General features: G+C 44.9%; 1 protein-coding gene across 1 annotated transcript in view; it reads right to left on the reverse strand.

Annotated features, from left to right (window-relative positions):
* The window catches only part of xpo4 (exportin 4), a 39,302-nt gene that overhangs the window by 8,218 nt on the left and 7,820 nt on the right, over positions 1 to 23,264 (reverse strand). Inside the window, 9 exon segments of the mRNA XM_024008830.2 lie at positions 2,412 to 2,589; positions 3,228 to 3,373; positions 3,459 to 3,601; positions 4,047 to 4,223; positions 4,377 to 4,551; positions 5,325 to 5,482; positions 8,779 to 8,891; positions 11,731 to 11,884; positions 12,027 to 12,143. Coding sequence (XP_023864598.1) covers positions 2,412 to 2,589; positions 3,228 to 3,373; positions 3,459 to 3,601; positions 4,047 to 4,223; positions 4,377 to 4,551; positions 5,325 to 5,482; positions 8,779 to 8,891; positions 11,731 to 11,884; positions 12,027 to 12,143 — 1,361 coding nt within the window.

Below are 23,264 nucleotides of genomic sequence, written 5' to 3' on the forward strand. Positions count from 1 at the left end.
CCTGTGCCTCCTCACCCCATAGAGAACAATCCAGAGGCCTTTCCACAACCCCAACCACCTCCAAAATTCCCTATATGATTGCATGTACCCCCCACACATGACCACCGCCCCTCCTAGTCTTAGCAGCACCTGGCCCTGCCCTAATTGAATAACATGTTAGGGAGTGTGGTCTGGTCCGGGGGCGGAGGCGTGGGCCGGGGTCTGCTCTAGGCTGGCTAGGTCGCTACGCATCATGTATCCAAGGGCCTGTGTGTGTGTGTGCATGGTGTGTGTGTGTGTGTGTGTGTGTGTGTGTGTGTGTGTGTGTGTCTCCCACGGCCTGTGTATGTGTTAGCAGCTGGCATGGCTGGGTCTGTGCCAGGGCATTCCCCCTCTGCGGCACTGGCACCACACCCCCAGGGAGCCACACCCGCATCGCTGGGGACCAGAGTGATCACACACGCGGGTGGATCATTAGCCTCGCACTGTACGTAATATTTCCCCTAACATTGTACTGTAATGTAGGGGCGAGGACCCCCTACCTAGATCTAAAAAAAGTTTGGCTTCTGTTGGTTTCTATGGACAGTTTCCATGCCAGATGGCCTGTGTAGTGTTATGTGGGCCGTTGTGCCCTGCCTGGAAAATAATCTAAGGGAAAGGCTGCCGCCATGCCACGGGGCAGAGGGTTTTATGAGGCACACTCCAGACAGACAGAGCACTGGTGTGAACGTGACAGAGCTCTACAACCAGGGCTTAGTGAACAAGTCCACAGCTTAAAGCTCAGCTGCTGTAGACCTGTCTCTTATACACATCTAGATGTGTATAAGAGACAGGAACAATCCTTCACCCCCACAGAACAATCCTCTGTCCCCGTGCCCCCTCACCCCCACAGAACAATCCTGTGTACCCACAAAACAATCCTCTGTCCCCGTGCCCCCTCACCCCCACAGAACAATCCTCTGTCCCCGTGCCCCCTCACCCCCACAGAACAATCCTGTGTCCCCACAAAACAATCCTCTGTCCCTGTGCCTCCTCACCCCCATAGAGAACAATCCAGAGGCCCTTTCCACAACCCCAACCACCTCCAAAATTCCCTATATGATTGCATGTACCCCCCACACACATGACCACCGCCCCCTCCTAGTCTTAGCAGCACCTGGCCCTGCCCTAATTGAATAACATGTTAGGGAGTGGTGGTCTGGTCCGGGGCTGGGAGGGCTGGCGCCGGGGTCTGCTCTAAGGCTGGCTAGGTCGCTACGCCATCATGTATCCAAGGGCCTGTGTGTGTGTGTGTGTGTGTGTGTGTGTGTGTNGACTGTCCATTAGATCAGAGACAGACAGTGAGGGTAGACTGTCCATTAGATCAGAGACAGACAGTGAGGGTAGACTGTCCATTAGATCAGTGACTGAGACAGTGCATTTCAGATAGTGCTAAGAGATTGACCGAAATGTCTGTTATTTTTTGGTTTTGAAACAACTAATTGACTGACGTTGGTTCAATTACTTGAATTCCATTTTGTTTTAGTTTTTTCCTTCTTCTGTGGGCTCAATGTGCACATTGTGCAGTTTCTCTAGATATAGCACAGTTCGGGCTTGATCTGATTTATGTCGTAGGGAGTTGTAGTTTCCAACAGGCCAATAGTCTACATAATTACCACGTTTTCTGCGCTAAACTAACTACAATGATCATAATCCATTGCGCGCCTGCTTGTCCGGTCTGAGTTTCTTTTACGCCTGCTATGTAAGAGAGAAGAATGTGTGATCGAGAGGGATAGAGAGCATTTGCATCGCAAGCTATCTCTACCTGAAAATACATGATCTAAGTGATTGATAGTTGGAATTCAGCAGTCATAAACACATACCTTATTTATGTTGAAGAACTACTAAAATAGTGATTTTGTCAGACAGCATAGGCAGCAGCTCTATAGAGATGAGATGATGACTTGGAATGAAATAATAAAGTCTTCAAATAAAACAAATGTAATACACACAACTAAAATATTTTATTAAAGTAATGTAAAAAATATGTGTTTAATAAGGGATAATCAGACTACCATCCTGGGACTTTTATTCATTGTTTTATTCTGCGTTTTTACAGCATTCAACCCACAACGCATAGCGAGGGCATTTTTTAAATTTTATATAAAACCGAAACCATGATTATTTTTAATAATCGAACCGACCTCAAAAAGCACTAACCGCGCAGCACTAATTTCGGACCCATTTGTTGATGGATTTATAGCAGCGACGGGCAACTCTGGTCCACTGACAGAAGCCAGAGTATCGGTTGGTTTTAGTTCTTTCTTTCAAACCAGACATCTCATTTAGATGTGGGAATCCAGGTGTTTGCAATTAAGTGCCAGACAGCAAATCAGCAGACATTCAGCCTGTACTGTACAAAGGCTTTTGACCAATCATAGTCCCTCCCCTACCTGATGACAGAGTCTGTCCTGTTGCACCCTGGGATAGAGGAGGCCTTCTCCCCGGGGGAGCCCAGTATCTGCAGGGTGGTGTTGATGTCCACATCAGTAGAGTGGTTAATAGAGTACTCCATCACCTCCGCTGGGATCAGAGGAGTCTCACCCTGAGGGTCATCTGCCAGAACGTAGCCTGGAACCCCCCCACACACACATACAATAATTAGCATTCACAACTACACTCTGACAACTAGGACTAGCCAGAAACAATCCATTAAGGAGGTACTTTTGGAAGACAACATTTTCCATCACAGCAAAACTCCTATAGTGGAGCTTTCCACTGATTCATTACAGCCAATGTCATTCTTCACCAGTGTTACGCAAAGCACTGCTAGGATCCCCTAGAAAAACTCTAAGCACACTAAGAGAGAGAACCAACTAAGGGTGTATGACTCCAAATGAAGTTAGGCACCAAAGGGGAATTCTGTGGCCACTGAGAATGCTAAAATGTACTAAACAGCAGCAGTTGTACAACTGGTGGCCTGGCCCTTCCCGAAACAACATTCCTGCCATGCACCAATACACCAGTGCAGCCTGCCTCCCAGCCTAAATTTAGTCCCTAAAAACAACTAAGGAGATCTAAGGACAAAGTCTATGCCCCCCAGAGTGCAGTTAGAGGTTTCATTTTATGCTAACAGAACATAATTGACTGAATGCTAAAATAATTGTTACATAATAAAACCATACCTAAAACAACAAGGGACCACTGATGGAATTGAGCCATGTATCCAACATGGGGTGATTCCCAACATGAATAAATCATCCACTGACCTGAGACCAGTATGAGCCAATGGATGTCTTCGTAGAGGTCGTCCAGGACCTTGCGGTCCACTGAGCCGGGGTTAGACGAGTTCATGAGGTGCTGCTGGGTCCTCTGGAGCTGGCCGTGGAGCCGCGTCACCCGGTCTTCCAACAGACTGACCACACACACACACGTCAGAATCATGAAAGTCACTTACAGAGCTAGGGGATAGTCTAAAAGCAAGAGGTGTGTGTATGTACCTGGTCAGAAGGGGGATACAGTGGTTGGCTGCAATGCGTCCTAACATGCCGATGCTGGCCAGCTGGTCTGAGAACAGCTCTCTGTCATCCTCCTGTAACTCGTTAATATCATCCTCCTCATGAGATGCCACACCGTTTGCTGTCTGGAGAGGACAGGAGAAAAAGAAAGAAAGAATAACAGAAAAAGAGAGCGTGAAGGAATATGCGACAAAGGAGTGAGAGAACGTGGATCGACTGTTTACAAGCATTAACATATCAATTAACCATAACAACAATTGACTGACTGATTATATGAGTCTAGGTCAAATCAAATTTGATTGGTCACATACACATGGTTAGCAAATGTTAATGCGAGTGTAGCGAAATGCTTGTGCTTTTAGTTCCGACCATGCAGTAATATCTAACAATTTCACAACAACTACCTTATACACACAAGTGTAAAGGAATGAATAAGAATATGTGCATATAAATATATGGATGAGCGATGGCCGAACGGCATAGGCAAGATGCAGTAGATGGTATAGAGTACAGTATATACATATGAGATGAGTAATGTAGGGTAGGTTGACAGGTGTGTGTGTCTCTCACCAGATTGCGGGTGCCGTCGGGGGCAGCCAGGTGACACTGGATATAGGAGTTGAAGACCTGAACGGCGGGTTGGACGAAGCAACCGCGGGGGAAATGTTCATCATCCTGAACCAGGGTCAGCCATGACTCTAACAACTTGTCATACGCCTCCATGTATACCATGTCATCCTTATCCAGCTGGGCAGGGGGAGAGAGACAGAGACTCATTGAATGGGCCTTTTCAATGCAACAACAATACGTGAAACATTTTCTCCATGGATCAACTATGTTCCTTGCAGTAATGTTCGAGGTGTAATGTTCCTGCTGTAAGGTTAGCGGTGTAATGCTGACCACTTCCTCCAGGGCGGCGCTGCGTCCGAAGGAGCAGGTGAGGAGGGTGAGACAGTTGATGAAGGAGGTGAAGAGCTCGCTGGGCAGGGCGGTCAGGATGACACGGGGGAACGTGCTGATCAGGTTGGAGATGATGTTAGAGATACCTACTGCCTCAGAGTCCTCGATCTCTATCCTGGGACACAAACAAAACACAACCTTAGAGGAATGTTGGCCAATTTGACTCCAAATCAGACAGTTTTGGAAAGTATTTCACAAATGTTTTTGAACCAGGTATGGTACTAAACCAGACACTGTGCTCTGCTGCCCAGTGTGTGAGCACTGAGCAGTACCTGTTGCCTTGGGGTTAGGGCCATGTTTCCACAGCCCCAGTTAGAGCACTGACTGGAGGCCTGCCTGCTGTCGCTAGCCTACTGCCTAGCACCGTGCGGCTCGCTAACCCCCATCAGATGGATTTAAATTGCAAGCAGAGCTGTTCAATCACTGCAGATTGGCCATCCTGCCCGCATGGTTTTCCGATGATGCAACTGGAAAAAAGCTCCAGGAATAGGTGATTACGGAGAAGGGAGAGGGAGACCCTTACTCACTCCGCCTAGCAAGTCACAAGTTCCGAGCACACAAGTGTGTATGTGTGTTTTATTTATACATTAGAGCTGAGTCCTCTTGATTCAGATAAGAACTACTTTAACGGACAGACGAGTCGATTACACACAAAATCACAATACTCATTACTCTACCAGCCTCCAGTCCAAATAATCACTTACAATCACACACAGCCCATAATGATCAACATGCAGTACAGATGAATCTACGTGTCATCTTAAAACAACTGCCCAAGTAGAAAAACTAATTTAGAGCTTCTTGCACGCACAGAGAGCAGCAGTGTTTCTAGCCCTGGATTGGGTCTATTGAAACCAACCAGTTAGTCTAAGGATCTGACAGACTCACCCATTGATCATGCTGAGAAGCCCCTCCATCAGGTGGGCCAGGTAGGAGACCTGAGCGGTCTCATCAGGGAAGATGGGGCCGTGCATGGATGCCAGCTGTGCCAGGCACTGCAGGGAGTCCTGGGCCATGTCCGAGTCCTCACGGATCTTTCTGTGCACCTGAGGAGACGAGAAGAGGGTTGTGTTAAATAGTTGTTTTTAAGCAAGTGTCGACATACAGCTATCTCCTCAGAAGAGTTTTTCCTAATGATGATGACAATAATGATGGTGGTTGTGAGACCATGAAGGTAAAATGAGCAGAAACTGGGTTGAAATATTGAAATAATGCATTGTGCATCTCCGACAAAGCAACACACAAACCTGACCAGTGCCGATCATGCCCCATAACACCTGACCAGGACACAAAGGACAGTCACAGCTCTCGGTTTCCATTCAGTTCACGTTAACCCTGACACTTTTCCCAGCTAGGAGTCAAATCACACCGGGGTCTGAGGACTGCCACTGATGACCACAACAATAGACAGAATTTTAAGACCAATTGAAATGAGACTCACCGCCTTTTCAAGCAATAAGAACAGAGAATCAATGCTCAAAGCGCTGGTCCCCGAACCCAGACACAGTAACCCTGGATGTCACCACAAACAATCCCAATTGATAACAGAGCCCGTCTGAATCTCTCCGAGGCAGTCTCAACCAAACCCAGAGTGGATCCTCTCAGAAACGGATTGGTAGTCAGAGTCAACTTGTTATTCTCTGTCACAGAGGTTGCATGGTGAATTGGCTGCGTAGACACCGAGCGGTGAGCAGGCTTCAGCTCTACTGTGGAGCAACATGTGTTTTCACTGACAAGCAGCGCAATGTGGACGCTTGGCTCTGAACGCTCAGAACTGTCTATTCTCTCAGTCTGCTTTTTCTCGCTTTCTTTTACTGTTATTGTCCCTGAAAAAAAACCAGTGCTAGCCCCACAAGTCCAACGCAACCGTTTGCATGCCACCCAACAGCTCCAGAACGCTCCCCACCACTCTCCCTTCTTCCTCTGAGAGACCCCCTCTCTCAACCTCCCTTTTGTTCTCGCTCTCCCTCTCTTCTCCAGCTGTAGTGGCTGGTTGTCAGCCACGGTGATCCGAGGGCTCTGATGCTAACGTAGCGAAGCGCAGCCGAGAGACCTCACTGCTGCTGGGTAGTGCTGCTGCTTCCCTCTCCAGAGTGTGAAGTCATTCTCTGGAGGAGAGAAGTGAAGGGGAGGAGAGAGTGAGGGAGGAGAAGGAGAGAAGTGAAGGGGAGGAGAGTGTGAGGGAGGGAGGAGAAGGAGAGAAAGCGAGTGCAAGGCCAAAGATTGTATGTCGCACGCGCTCTAAAAACAGCTGCACCAACGAACATCCACACAACGCTAGCTATGCCAATCGCCTTGAGTCCGACTATAGTTAGAGACAGGCAGGGGGTAGAGGGTAAATCAAAACAAGACTGGGCACTCCTCTGCGCAGAGAGAATGAGGGAGAGAGAATGAGTCTCCTATTTATAGCAGGAGACAAAGCCTGGTGTCTGTTTCCTCAGGGGATTGGAGGCCTTTCTGGGGKTTTTTTTCCATCAACTGAGCGCTTCCGTCGGATTGTCTCTCTCCTTTTCGCTCTCTCGTTCATTCAGATCCAGTTACTGCCGCCCAGGGTGGAATCAGCCATCGTCAAAACATTATAGGTCCAGCGCTCCAGACGCAGCCCTGATTGTGTTTACTAGGCAAACAGAGCTTTAGTGTGAGTGTGTACTAGACGCTGAGACGTTCTGACTTAAAGCAGACGCAACCCTGGGCAAGAGAAGCAGTACACACAGAGACACTAACAGAATCACAAATTAAAGCCACCCTCTCATCAGTCCAAACCCAAGACATGCCAAAACCAAAGCAAACCAGTAACAAAAACAGCAGAAGGCAAAATTACAGCTGGTAGGGAAAATGTTATCTTATCACTCATTTCACTAGGTGTCAAAAGAACAGTGTGGCATATTTCCCCGTTCTTTTGCCCCTAGCCAAGTTTTCCTCCCTGGCCTAGACCACTGTCTCAGAGTGTAACTGAGAACGCTCTTCTCACAGTCTACCTTCAACATTGATTTCTTTCAAATCTGTTTCTGTTTCCTTCAGTCACTGAACTGGAAGCTTCAACTTCATAATGTAAAGGAGTGGATGTATGTACTTGGAGGGAGACTTCTGACCTTCAACATTCCTTAGACCACTTAGCCTCCAGAGTAGAGTTGTTTAAAGGAAGACTGACACCCACAGAGGAGGGAGTGGACCCCCTCAGGGTCCTTAAGAGGGTGTGTGGGGGGGTACTGTTAACGGGGCCCCCTAATCCCAGGGTTAGGGTGTAATCCTGCCATCGCTCTCTTTGAACTCTGACCCTGGCAGCGCGTGCCTGGACGGCCCCCTTCCTGGGCCGTCACCCTCACAGCTGAGGATGGAGAAGCAGCAGCTGAGCACCCCAACACACACACACAGACAGACAAAACAAACTGTTGCACACACAGACAGACAAAACAAACTGTTGCACACACAGACAGACAAAACAAACTGTTGCACACACAGACAGACAAAACAAACTTTTGCACACAGACACACACACAGGCGGACAAAACAAACTGTTGCACACAGACACACACACAGGCGGACAAAACAAACTGTTGCACACACAGACAGACCACACTCTTACATTAACAAACATCTCACTCACCATAAATACCACATTGTGGAGGTAAGAAACACCACAACTCTTGTTAGGCTGGTCAGTGGTCAGACACAATACAATAGAGATTCTCTGGTCCCAAACCACTCAATGCAAGGAGAGGAGTTTACACACATCCAAAACAGAAAATTCTACAATACAAAATATATATTATGGTTCCAAACAGCTCAAAACATCTATGGGCTTCTCAACTTCACTCATCCAAAATGATATCTCATGCCAGTTGTAGAAACTGAGCGATGCAGAATAGAGAGAAATCTCCAGTGATATGATCTGGAGGAGAAGGGAGCAGTACATGGCAGGAGACTGGGACTTGAAAACACACACAGGAGAGAGTAGAGTGGAGCAGTATTCGACAGAGGCACACAGAGAGCCTGGATGTTGAGGGAGAGCTGACGGATTTCTTCCACACTTAATCTCGCTCACAACACTAAACCAGAACGTCAGCTTCACACACACACACACACACACACACACACACACACATTTCACTGCCATATCTACACGTCACCTAGGAAAAATACTACATTGCAATATCAAGATTAATTGTAATAAATGCTTCACTATAAAATGTCACGTTTCACATGCCTCATTATAAAATACAGTTCAAACCCTCCCTCTCCGTAGTAAGAACCACAAGAGGAGACGGAGACAACAGTCAAGGAACAGTCAGCAGGACAGAAGGATGTTCTAGCTACATAGAGAGATGAGAGAAATACTCACGGTGAAGAAGAGGTCCATGACGCAGGTGTCGAGCAGGGCTTCTCTCCAGGTCTCTGTGGGCTTCAGCATCACGTTCTGGGTGGACTCAAACATGGCGATGTAGTGGCGCCCCAGTGACCCCCAAGTTAAGGCCAACAGCATGGGGAATGCTGACTCTCTGGCTCACACACACACAAAAGCCCCTGTCACTAGAGCCCTGTCTGTCAGTCACAGTGGAATCTGGTCTGTCTCCCTCCCTCTCTCTCTGCCTGCCATGCTCCCTCTCTGCGGTCTGAGTGGCGTGGAAACTTGTGGTTACTCACCCACTAGCTCTCTCTCATCAAGTCTGCCACTCTCCTTCCTGACTCTGTTGCCCTCTCTCTCACACTCAAGGGTCTCTCTTTCCTTCACTGTGTCTTTTTCTCTCTCTCGCTCTATGCTGAGGCCCAGTGAAGAAACTCCCACAGGAATGCCAGATCAAAGCCAGTCGCCATCACAGGCCAAGCATTCCACTGGGCCGGACCCACAGCCACTCCCATATATACACACACACAGTGCACACACACACTGCGCACACACACTGCGCACACACACAGTAACACAGTCAGGCTGAAGAGACAGGTGCCAGCTTTGTGCTTGAGTGTGTGTGTGTCCCTCTCTGCACTCCCTCCAGCAGCCTTGGCTTTATGACCTTCTATAAAAAGCCCTGGTCCACCAGAACTCTGAGTGAACCTGAAGAGAGAGAGAGGTAGAGGGAGAGAAAAAGTGTGTGAAAAGCCTCTTGGGAAGTGTTGGAGACGGGGTATTAACTCCGGGGACCAACCACTGGAGTTCATATGTGTGAGAGATTTACCTTACTGACAACCATGCATGTATCAAATACAAAACAAAGATTTTGGGGTATATACTGAAGCAGATTTTAGTCTGGGTGCCAGTATGTTTAGCTATCATTCAACTTCTTACCACTCCATGTCACGCTAAACAGCCTGGCCTTCAATCTTCAAATATGAACATTCATTAATCAGCTTGAGTAGAAGAGGTTTTTGATCCAGATTCAATAACCCTTCAAGCTATAATCAAATCAAAAGGTTATGCAAATACTGGAACTCTATCACTTTTTATCCTCCACAGAACACATTGGTATTCATTTGGTTGCTAGCAACAGTTTGTCCAGACGAAACCATTTGTTCAGATGAAACCAATCTGTCAAAAGTTGCTAGCTCATGTCAAATTTCTCAAACTAAATACATACCTCAATTCCAACCACAAAACGACTTAGCTGTTTTTAACCTAAAACAATACAGCAACTTGACTAGCTAACAGCTAAATGTTTTTGACTTTGTTGTTATATAATTCTATACCGAACAAAAATATAAATAAAACATGCAACAATTTCTAAGTTTTTGCTGAGAGTTAGTTCATATAAGGAAATCAGTAAATTAAAAAATTCATAAGGCCCTAATCTATGGATTTCACATGACTGAGCATGGGCGCGCGCGGCCAAGAGAAAATCCAAATTAGTTATTCCCTACAGAAATACTCCTCAAAGTCTATATTTAACTCATCTAGGTATTTTCTGTCCAGATGACTTTTTGGCCATTGTAGATACAGTACATTGGCAGTGGACGTGTTAAGAGTACAAAGCTATGTTAAGGAGTTGGGGGGGGTTTAAGTGATACATCCTCCACTAAGTCTCGCTTGCAGCCCTGTCATGTGAAATAACACTGGAGGAATGCCCCACACCCCCCCCCTCCTCGCTCTCCCCAATTCCCCCCTCTCCTGCCCGAGTTAGGACAGCCGCCCCCAAGACAGCATAACTCACTGTTTGGGGTGTATGTGTGTCAAGGTCTCCAGTGGGTCAAGGCGAGGGGCAGGCCKGAAGCCTGAGCAAGACCCCAACCCGACCTCAGGGTTAATGTCAGTGTGGAGATGCGCTGTCGTACTAACGCACAGGGAGCGCGGCTCAGAGGTGACACACGCCATGGCCCAGAGGGGGAGTGCAGCGCGGACAGATGCCACACATGCCGCGGGTTGGTTTGTGAAGGATCGAGCCAGGCTACGGCTGTCAAGCATGCAATTAAGGAGCAGCCACTTGACACACACACACTCACATTCAAACACAGAGACATGTCTGATACACGTGGACAGAAAGCCACACCACTTTACCTTCCCAGGAGTCTTCATAAATCTGTTCTCTGTTCCAACAATCATTCAGACAGCACCCACACTGACTAACTGCCACTTGAAACACACACACACACACACACACACAGAGACACACACAGAGACACACACACGAGGGTGTCTGGTATTCCAGACGGACACTCAACAAGCAGTGGGGTTTAAAGAGGCTGGCGGCCCTTGACCCCCTTGCCTGCCCCCCCTTAAAGAGGCCTGGTTATTGGGCTGCTATCTGGTATGGGCAGACACAGACACACAAGGCCTCTTTGAAAGTGATACATAACCCTGGTTGGCAGCGACGCCACCTCAGATCCATTTAAATACTGAGAGAGGCGGGAGAGAGAGAGGCTGCCAGTCTGAGTAGGATTAACACGCCAATGACACACACATGTACCCACATGCACGCTCGCACACACACGACTTAGAACACACCAACAAAAACACAGCCAGATATGAGAGCAACAAATGAAAACATAATGGTACGACCATATATCACACCCCAAACCTTTTGCACTGAACCCAAGACCCCTGAATGTTCGTATGATAAAAACAAACAAGACCAACGTTTCTGTCCAAACTACTACCCTCCAGTGGGACATTCGGCCCCAAACTTGCAAAGAGACGATTCTGCTCCTAGTGCCGGTTCCGTTCCTTGTTCTAGCATCTCTTCTCTTAACTCATATGGACCCAGAACTTAATTGAGTATCTGACCAATTATGTAAGACTTTAGTTCTGGGTTAACACAGGTCCTAATCCACCAAAGGGAAACACTGCAGACTAGAGAAAGGATATGATTGGGCGGCAAGAAGTTCCAGCTGAGGACCTGATTGGCCAGGGCCAGGTATCTCTGGAACACTGAGGACATCTGAGCGTTGAGGTTCTCTCTGCGACTGAACTCCTGCAGCACCTCCATGGTCAACATGAAAATCTGATGAAGGTCATCCTCCTGAACAGACACATTAGGGCAAAAATACACAAAACTGTCATTGCAAGCAAACAAACACACTCCTACCAAGTCAGAGATAACATAGTGTTCACTTAGAAAGGAACAGAGGATAGAGGAGAAGGAGGAAGAGAAGAGCCCTGACCTGAAAAATGCGTTTGCAGCTGCCGTGGAACTCCATGTTGAGGCCGATGTTACTGGTCTTACTGGAGCTGGAGAACTCACTGATGAGGGCCGTCAGGATGGAGCAGGCCAGCGTCTGCTGCAGGTGCACAAACATACACACACAGGTCACACACACCGTCTGGTCATATTTCACATTGAGGGTAGCTGACAGAATAGCAGCCAGCTTACTACAGAGGCCTGATCTAAAAGAGAGCCAGGCTTTGAACCTCTCCCTGGCCTCCTGAAACTCTACCTGGCCTCCTGAAGACACAGACTGCCATCTAGTGGAGACAGGAGAGCTCTACTACTGGGAGAGTTCATATCAGGTTGGTGAGACCATAAATCTCAAAGAAAAAGTGGGAAACAGCACTTACTGATTTGGCCTCTTTTTTTATGTGGATGTCTTGTGTGCTCACAGGTGGGAAAAGTTTGCCAAATTATTTCGCCAATAAGCTTGTGCAACCGTGGCAAAGTTGATTTGACTTTGGATAGCATATCTCCGGGGCTGGTTAGGGACTGTCAATAAATAAAAATGTAAAATTACACTATTTTCCTGTTGCACACCTTTTAGTTCTCATTAAATGCTTTCAATATTTGTATATGAATTTCTACAATTTATAGTTGGTTTGAGTTTAAGTCATTGAAATTTGGAGCTATTAGAATTTTAACATATTGTCCCATGTACATTATGTAATTTACTGATGGTCCCTAACCTAGCTCCATAGGGATATCCAAAGTCCATCCGAATTGACCATGGGCATTACGATTGGGTTGCACTAGCTGCACTCCAAATTCATGATTACTTATGTGCTGCCAGCATGTGGACAGGATTGAAACAAACCCAACCTTCATTTACATTTTGATGCAGTCTCACAAAACTTTGTTTTGGACAAGACTGACTATGATCAAAATTATCCTATTTACACTTTGAAGTCAATTTTGACAGTAGAATAAATGTTTGACTCATAGATGCCACATAGGCCATTTTCTAAATGAGAATATGGATTTTAGGGGCAGTTGCTCTTTAAAGCCATAAGCACAGTGAAAATCTACTATCACTATTGGATTTGAGGGAGTGGACTTGTTCACCACACACACACAGAAAGTATTCAGACCCCTTGACTTTATCAACATATTGTTATAAGCTTCGCACACCTGTATTTGGGGAGTTTCTCCCATTCTGCTCTGCAGATCCTCTCAAGTTCTGTCAGGTTGGCTATTTTCAGGTCTCTCCAGATATGTTCGATCGGGCTCAAGTCCGGGCTCTGGCTGGGCCACTCAAGGTCATTCAGAGACTTCTCCCAAAGCCACTCCTGCGTTGTCTTGGCTCTGTGCTTAGGGTTATTATCCTGTTGGAAGGTGAACCATTGCCCCAATCTGAGGTCCTGAGCGCTCTTGAGCAAGTTTTCATTAGGGATCTCTCTGCACTTTGCTCCATTCATCTTTCCCTCGATCCTTACTAGTCTCCCACTCCCTGCCGCTGAAAATCATCCACAAAGCATGATGCTGCCACCACCATGCTTCCCCCGAAGGGATGGTGCCAGGTTTCCTCAAGATGTGATGCTTGGCATTCAGGCCAAAGAGTTTAATCTTGGTTTCATCAGACCAAAGAATCTTGCTTCTCATCGTCTAAGAGTCCTTTAGGTGCCTTTTGGCAAACTCCAAGTGGGCTGTCATGTGCCTTTTACTGAGGAGTGGGGCTTCGGTCTCGCCACTCTACCATAAAGGCCTGATTGGTGGAGTTTATTTTATTTCACCTTTATTTAACCAGGTAGGCAAGTTGAGAACAAGTTCTCATTTACAATTGCGACCTGGCCAACATAAAGCAAAGCAGTTCGACACATACAACAACACATGGAGTAAAACAAACATACAGTCAGTAATACAGTAGAAAAGTAAGTCTATATACAATGTGAGCAAATGAGGTGAGATAAGGGAGGTAAAGGCAAAAAAAGGCCATGGTGGCGAAGTAAATACAATATAGCAAGTAAAACACTGGAATGGTAGATTTGCAGTGGAAGAATGTGCAAAGTAGAAATATAAATAATGGGGTGCAAAGGAGCAAAATAAATAAATAAATACAGTAGGGGAAGAGGTAGTTGTTTGGGCTAAATTATAGATAGGCTATGTACAGGTTCAGTAATCTGAGAGCTGTTCTGACAGCTGGTGCATAAAGCTAGTGAGGGAGATAAGTGTTTCCAGTTTCAGTGATTTTTGTAGTTCGTTCCAGTCATTGGCAGCAGAGAACTGGAAGGAGAGGCGGCCAAAGGAGGAATTTGTTTTGGGGGTGACCAGAGAGATATACCTGCTGGAGCGCGTGCTACAGGTGGGTGCTGCTATGGTAACCAGCGAGCTGAGATAAGGGGGGACTTTACTTAGCAGGGTCTTGTAGATGACCTGGAGCCAGTGGGTTTGGCGACGAGTATGAAGCGAGGGCCAGCCAATGAGAACGTACAGGTCGCAGTGGTAGGTAGTATATGGGGCTTTGGTGACAAAACGGATGGCACTGTGATAGACTGCATCCAATTTATTGAGTAGGGTATTGGAGGCTATTTTGTAAATTACATCGCCGAAGTCGAGGATCGGTAGGATGGTCAGTTTTACGAGGGTATGTTTGACAGCATGAGTGAAGGATGCTTCGTTGCGAAATAGGAAGCCAATTCTAGATTTAACTTTGGATTGGAGATGCTTAATGTGAGTCTGGAAGGAGAGTTTACAGTCTAACCAGACACCTAGGTATTTGTAGTTGTCCACATATTCTAAGTCAGAACCGTCCAGAGTAACGATGCTGGACAGGCGGGCAGGTGCAGGCAGCGATCGGTTGAATAGCATGCATTTAGTTTTACTTGTATGGCATTGAAGCTCGTCTGGAGGGTTGTTAACACAGTGTCTAAAGAAGGGCCAGAAGTATACAGAATGGTGTCGTCTGCGTAGAGGTGGATCAGAGACACACCAGCAGCAAGAGCGACATCATTGATGTATACAGAGAAGAGAGTCGGCCCAAGAACTGAACCCTGTGGCACCCCCATAGAGACTGCCAGAGGTCCGGACAACAGGCCCTCCGATTTGACACACTGAACTCTGTCAGAGAAGTAATTGGTGAACCAGGCGAGGCAATCATTTGAGAAACCAAGGCTATCGAGTCTGCCGATGAGGATGTGGTGATTGACAGAGTCGAAAGCCTTGGCCAGGTCAATGAATACGGCTGCACAGTATTGTTTCTTATCGATGGCGGTTAAGATATCGTTTAGGACCTTGAGCGTGGCTGAGGTGCACCCATGACCAGCTCTGAAACCAGATTGCATAGCGGAGAAGGTGCGGTGGGATTCGAAATGGTCGGTAATCTGTTTGTTGACTTGGCTTTCGAAGACCTTAGAAAGGCAGGGTAGGATAGATATAGGTCTGTAGCAGTTTGGGTCAAGAGTGTCCCCCCCTTTGAAGAGGGAGATGACCGCAGCTGCTTTCCAATCTTTGGGAATCTCAGACAACACGAAAGAGAGGTTGAACAGGCTAGTAATAGGGGTTGCAACAATTTCGGCCAGATTTTGCAGCTCTTTCAGAACATCAGTTGACTGGATTTGGGAGAAGGAGAAATGGGGAAGGCTTGGGCGAGTTGCTGTGGGGGTAGGGGTAGCCAGGTGGAAAGCATGGCCAGCCGTAGAAAAATGCTTATTGAAATTCTCAATTATAGTGGATTTGTCGGTGGTGACAGTGTTTCCTATCCTCAGTGCAGTGGGCAGCTGGGAGGAGGTGTTCTTATTCTCCATGGACTTTACAGTGTCCCATAACTTTTTTGAGTTTGTGTTGCAGGAAGCAAATTTCTGCTTGAAAAAGCTAGCCTTGGCTTTTCTAACYGCCTGTGTATATTGGTTTCTARCTTCCCTGAAAAGTTGCAYATCACGGGGGCTGTTCGATGCTAATGCAGAACGCCATAGGATGTTTTTGTGTTGGTTAAGGGCAGTCAGGTCTGGAGAGAACCAAGGGCTATATCTGTTCCTGGTTCAAAATTTCTTGAATGGGGCATGCTTATTTAAGATGGTGAGGAAGGCATTTAAAAAAAGTAACCAGGCATCCTCTACTGATGGGATGAGGTCAATATCCTTCCAAGAAACCCGGGACAGGTCGATTAGAAAGGCGTCTAAAAACCTGTTTTTGCTTTGTCATTATGGGGTATTGTGTATATGGATTAAATTAAACACTTCATCAATTTTAGAATAAGGCTGTAATGAAACAAAATGTGGAAAAAGGGAAGGGGGTCTGAATACTTTCCAAATGCAATGTAGCTAGAATTTTTTGGGGGACAGCAATTAGACCGAGGTTACAAAACTTTTTGATTTTTGTCACCAATATTTACATTTCCCAAAAGACATAAATCATGGAGATGGACGGATATACATTCCTAAACACAATGATCTGATAGCACAGACATTATCCCAAAATGGTGTCAGTTTGTCACAGGTCCACAACTTATGTAATAGGGTTCCTTTTAGTTTTTTGAATCTCCAACAGAGATATGACATTTCTGGGACATTTCTGTGAATGAATGAATGTAGTCTGTGCGTTAGAGTGTCAGTGTAGTGTGTGAGTATGTACATTTGAAGTTTACATATACTTAGATTGGAGTCATTAAAACTCGTTTTTCAACCACTCCACAAATTTCTTGTTAACAAACTATAGTTTTGGCAAGTCGGTTAGGACATCTACTTTCTGCATGACACAAGTAATATTTTAGAGACAGAATATTTCACTTATAAGTCACTGTATCACAAGTCCAGTGGGTTAGAAGTTTACATACACTAAATTGACTGTGCCTTTAAACAGCTTGGAAAATTCCAGAAATTGATGTCATGGCTTTAAAGCTTCTGATAGGCTAATTGACATAATTTGAGTCAATTGGAGATGTAGCTGTGGATGTATTTCAAGGCCTACCTTCAAACTCGGTGCCTCTTTGCTTGACATCATGGGAAAATCGTAAAAAAAATTGTAGACCTCCAGAAGTCTGGTTCATCCTTGGGAACAATTTCCAAACGCATTAAGGTACCACGTTCATCTATACAAACAATAGTACGCAAATATAAACATCATGGGACCACGCAGCCGTCATACCGCTCAGGAATGAGACGCGTTCTTTGGTGTGAAAAGTGCAAATCAATCCCAGAACAACAGTAAAGGACCTTGTGAAGATGCTGGAGGAAACGGGTACAAAATTATCTATATCCACAGTAAATCGAGTCCTATATCGTCATAACCTGAAAGGCCGCTCAGCAAGGAAGAAGCCACTGCTCCAAAACCGCCATAAAAAAAGCCAGACTATGGTGTGTAACTGCACATGGGGACAAAGATTGTACTTTTTGGAGAAATGTCCTCTGGTCTGATGAAACAAAAATATAACTATTTGGCAATAATGACCATCGTTATGTTTGGAGGAAAAAGGGGGATGCTTGCAAGCCGAAGAACACCATCCCAACCGTGAAGCATGGGGGTGGCAGCATCATGTGGTGGGGGTGCTTTGCTGCAGGAGGGACTGGTGCACTTCCCAAAATAGATGGCATCATGAGGAGGAAAATGATATGGATATATTGAAGCAACATCTCAAGACATCAGTCAAGAAGTTAAAGCTTGGACGCAAATGGGTCTTCCAAATGGACAATGACCCCAAACATACTTCCAAAGTTGTGGCAAAATGGCTTAAGGACAACAAAGTCAAGGTATTGGAGTGGCCAAAATTGTGGGCAGAACTGAAAAAGCGTGTGCGAGCAAGGAGGCCTACAAACCTGACTCGCAGGAGGAATGGGCCAAAATTCACCCAACTTATTGTGGGAAGCTTGTGGAAGGCTACCCGAAACGTTTGACCCAAGTTAAACAATTTAAAGGCAATGCTACCAAATACTAATTGAGTGTATGTAAACTTCTGACCCACTGGGAATGTGATGAAAGAACTAAAAGCTAAAATAAATCATTCTCTCCACTATTATTCTGACATTTCACATTCTTAAAATAAAGTGGTGATCCTAACTGACCTAAGACAGGGAATTTTTACTGGGATTAAATGTCAGGAATAGTGAAAACTGAGTTTAAATGTATTTGGCTAAGGTGTATGTAAACTTCCGACTTCAACTGTAGGTAGAGTCCAGTGAGTGTGCATAGAGCCATTGCAAATAAAAAGCGTGTCAATGCAAATAGTCAGGGCTGCCAATTAATTAACTGTTCAGCAGTCTTATGGCTTGGGTGCGGAAGCTGTTCAGGAGCCATTTGGTCCCCAGACTTCACGCTCCGGTACCACTTGCCGTGTGGTAGAGAAAAACAGCCGGAGATTTTGATGGCTGGAGTCTTTGACAATATTTAGGGCCTTCCGCTGACGTCGCCTGGTATAGAGGTCCTGGACGGCAGGGAGCTCGACCTGTATGCACTACCTTCTGTAATGCCTTACGGTCGGATGCCAAGCAGTTACCATAGCATGCGGTGATGCAGCCAGTCAAGATGCTCTCAATGATGTAGCTGTATCACTTTTTGAGGATCTGTGGGCCCATGCCAAATCTTTTCAGCCTCCTGAGGGGGATGAGGCATTGTTGTGCCCCCTTCAACTGTGCTGGTATGTTTGGAACATGATAGGTCCTTGGTGATGTGGACACAGAGGAACTTGAAGCTCTCAACCCTCTCCTCTACAGCCCCGTTGATGTGAATGAGGGCATGCTCGGCCCACCATTTCCTGTAGTCCACGATCAGATACTTTGTCTGGCTGATGTTGAGGGAGAGGTTGTTGTCCTGGCACCACACTGCCAGGTCTCTGACCTGCTCCCTATAGGCCGTCTCATCTTCGTCTGTGATCAAGCCTACCACCGTCATGTCTTTGGAAAACTTGATGGTGATGGAGTTGTGTGCTACCACACAGTCGTGGGTGAACAGGGAGTACAGGAAGGGACTAAGCACGCACCCGAGGGGCCCCCGTGTTTAGGGTCAGTGATGCGGATTTGTTGTTGCCTACTCTCACCACTTGGGGGCAGCCCGTCAGGAAGTCCAGGATACAGTTGCAGAGGGAGGTGTTCAGTCAGTGTTCTTAGCTTACAGTTTCAGCGTCCCAAGTAACATTGTGTTGAATCGCCATGTCTTTGTTATTGTCAAAGGAAGTTTGAGCTTAAATGTACAATAGGCTGTCGTCTGTAATTATTCTAGGAAGGCATTTACATGCAGAAACACGGTCAATTAAAATAAACAGTTACAATACAAAAGTAAATTCTTGAAAATTAGTTGTGGACATGAGAGTAATAGGAGTATGATATTATATTTGGATGCCAATGTGGCCCTTTATCTACTTCCCCAGAGTCAGATGAACTCATGGATACCATTTTTATGTCTCTGTGTCACATGTGTATTTTCGAGAGCCAATGCTAACTAGCGTTAACGCAATGACTGGAAATCTATGGGTATCTGCTAGCATTGCCAAAATCCCTAAGTATCCATTTAATGTATTAATTTCTTATGTATTATCCACAACACGTGATATTGAGATGGATCTTTAAAAAAAAGTGTTTAGTGCCCTCCACTAATATTGGCACCTTTGGTAAATATGAGCAAAACAGGCTGTGAAAAAAATCTCTTTGCTGTTTATACTCTAGGTCTTTCATTCAAAATATTCACAAAAATCAAACCTTTATTTGAAGTGAAATTATTGAAAGGGCTCAGGAGTTCCTCTGTGGAGATGGGAGAACCATCCAGAAGAACAACCATCGCTGCAGCACTTCACCAATCAGGCCTTTATGGTACAGTGGTGAGACAGAAGCCACTCCTCAGTAAAAGGCACATGACAGCCCGCTTGGAGTTTTCCAAAAGGCACCTAAAGCACTCTCAGACCATGAGAAACAAGATTGTCTGATCGGATGAAACCAAGATAGAACTCTTTGGCCTGAATTCCAAGCGTCACGTATGGGGGAAACCTGGCACCATCCCGACGGTGAAGCATGGTGGTGGCAGCACCATGCTGTGGGGATGTTTTTCAGTGGCAGACACTAGTCAAGATCGAGGGAAAGATGAACAGAGCAAAGTACAGAGAGATCCTTGATTAAAATCTGCTCCAGAGCGCTCAGGGCCTCAGCCTGGGACAAAGGTTAAACTTCCAACAGGACAACAACCCTAAGCACACAGCCAAGACAACGCAGGAGTGGCTTCGAGAGAAGTCTCTGAACGTCCTTGAGTGGCCCAGCCAGAGCCCAGTATTGAACCCAACTGAACATCTCTGGAGAGACCTGAAAATAGCTGTGCAGTGACGCTCCCCATCCAACCTGACAGAGCTTGAGAGGATCTGCAGAGAATGGGAGAAACTCCAAATACAGGTGTGCCAAGCTTGTAGTGTCATACCCAAGAAGACCCAAGGCTGTAATCGCTGCTAAAGGTGCTTCAACAAAGTATTGAGGAAAGGGTCTGAATACTTACGTAAATGTGATCAGTTTTAATAAAATGTGCAAAAAGAATTATTAAAAACTTTTTGATTTGTCATAATAGGGTTGAGTGGAGATTGAGGGGGAAAAAACACTTTAATTAATTTTAGAATAAGCTGTCATGTAACAAAATGTGGAAAAGTCAAGGGGTCTGAATACTTTCCAAACACACTATATAGGTAGGGGTAAAGTGACCAGTAGCAGCATATGTGGTGTGTGTGGCATTAGTGTGTGTGCATGTTATGTGTGGGAGTATGTACTGTGTGTTGGGCTGTCAGTGTACAGTGTCTTCAAAAAGTATTCACATCCCTTGACTTTTTCCACATTTTGTTACATTACAGCTGTATTCAAAAATTGATTAAATTGTTTTTCCCCCCTCATCAATCTACACTCAACCTCATATGACAAATCAAAAAATAGCTGCACTTTTTTTGTTGCACATTTTATTTAAACTGATCACATTTACATAAGTATTTAAACCGGAATTTAAAATGGATTACATTTAAATGTTTTTGTCACTGGCCTACACACACACAATGTCAAAGTAAATTAATAAAAAATGTACAGCTGAACTGTCTTGAGTCAATAAGTAGTCAACCCCTTTGTTATGGCAAGAATAAATAGATTCAGGTGTAAAAATGCGCTTAACAAGTCAACAAAATAAGTAGCATGGGCTCACTGTGTGCAATAAGTGTTTCATTTTTTTTTTATGACTACCTCTTCTCTGTACCCCACACATACAGATAATTGTAAGGTCCCTCAGCCGAGCAGTGAATTTCAAACACAGATTCAACCACAAAGACCAGGGAGGTTTCCCAATGCCTCGCAAAGGGCAGCTATTGGTAGATGGGTAAAAATACAAAAAGGAGGCATTGAATATTCCTTTGAGCAAGTTATAAATTACACTTTGGATGGTATATCAATAAACACAATCACTACAAAAATAGGCATCTTCCTTAACTCAGTTGCCGGAGAGGAAGGAAACCGCTCAGGGATTTCACCATGAGGCCAAAGGTGACTTTTAAACAGTTACAGAGTTTAATGGCTGTGGTAGGAGAAAACTGAGGATGGATCAACATTGTACTTACTCCACAATACTAACCAAAATGACAGAGTGAAAAAAAGGAAGCATGTACAGAATAAAAAATATTCCACAACATCCTGTTTGCAATAAGGTACTAAAGTAAAACTTCACCAAAAAAATGTGGCAAAGAAATTAACTTCATGTCCTGAATACAAAGTGTAATGTTTGGGGCAAATCCAACACATCACTGAGTATCACTCTTCATATTTTAAGTTTTTTAGGATAATAATAAGCAGAATAGAGATAAGTACAGGCAAAATCCTTGAGGAAAACCTGGTTCAGTCTACTTTCCAACAAGCACTGGGAGACAAATTCACCTTTTAGCAGGACAATATCCTAAAACACAAGGCCTAATCTACGCTGGAATTGCTTACCAAAAAGACAGTGAACGTTCCTGAGTGGCCAAGTTCAAATGTTTACTTAAATCTACTTGAAAAGCTATGGCAAGACCTGAAAAAGCTTGTCTAGAAATTATCAACAATCAATTTCACTGAGCTTGACATTTTTTTTAAAGAAATATGGGCAAATGTTGTACAATCCAAGTGTGGAAAGCTCTTAGAGACTTACCCAGAAAGACTCACAGCTCAGGGGTGTGAATACTTATGTAAAATAGATATTTCTGCATTTAAATTTTCAATAAATTAGCCAACATTTCTAAAAACATGTTTTTACTTTGTCATTATAAGGTATTGCGTGTATATGAGTGAGAATTATTTTTCTTTTAATCCATTTGAATTCAGGCTATAACAACAAAATAGGAATAAGTCAATGGGTATGCATACTGTAAATGTTCAACAAAGAGCTGGAAATAATAATTGAAAGGTGCATAATTGTGGGCTTCGCGCATATAAACTGTCTCGTTTATAAACTCGGCAATTGCCCATGTTTTTTCAACATTCATTTAAAAGTGGAACTGACAGCGATTTAGCAACATTAAATCGTATTAAAATCTGTTCATATACACCCCCAGGAAGAATGACACCTTTTTAAAAACATTTTCTGACAAGCGAACACTTAGGTATGGTCATTTTCACATTTTCATAAATTCATAGAATGTTTGGGAATTACGTATAGTAAGGCATTTGTGAAAATTCTATAATAATATAGAGTGGGAAACCAGCCTTGCGTTTGGACAATTAAGACACTGCAGTAAATAAAACATCTGTCTTGTCCAGGACTGGAGTCTACGCAGACCGTTGCGGCATAGCCAATCAGAGCCACAGTAGGCCTATATACACACAATTAATATATTTGTATATAGGCCTACTTGCATACATACAAATAATATAGGCAAAAAAGTTATATTTGTATATAGGCTTTTTGCCACATGGGCCTGCCATCATTCACTATGACCTGGACAGTGTTTACAGGCAGTAGCAACAGCGCAAATGTAGATAATTCGAACACAAAATACACCTGAATGGATTCCTGCAAATATGTAAATGCCAAAAGAGTCCTCTTACATTTGGGAACTTCAGTCATATTGATCAAACAACCATGAAAAGTTGCTATCCCTCCCTCAGCTGCCTATGCACATCAACAAGATCAACAACCTATATTAGGCAGAGCAAGATGAGCTAAAAATCTAATGAGGGAACTCTAAACACTCTCAAACTTTTTCAGCTAGTTGGCCTTCAAAATTGTACTGATAAACAATGGGGAATAGTAACCTGCTCATCCTTATGCAGTTTGTCTGCCA

Source organism: Salvelinus sp. IW2-2015, linkage group LG2 (assembly GCF_002910315.2).
Source record: "Salvelinus sp. IW2-2015 linkage group LG2, ASM291031v2, whole genome shotgun sequence".
In the NCBI taxonomy this organism is placed as follows: Eukaryota; Metazoa; Chordata; class Actinopteri; order Salmoniformes; family Salmonidae; genus Salvelinus; species Salvelinus sp. IW2-2015.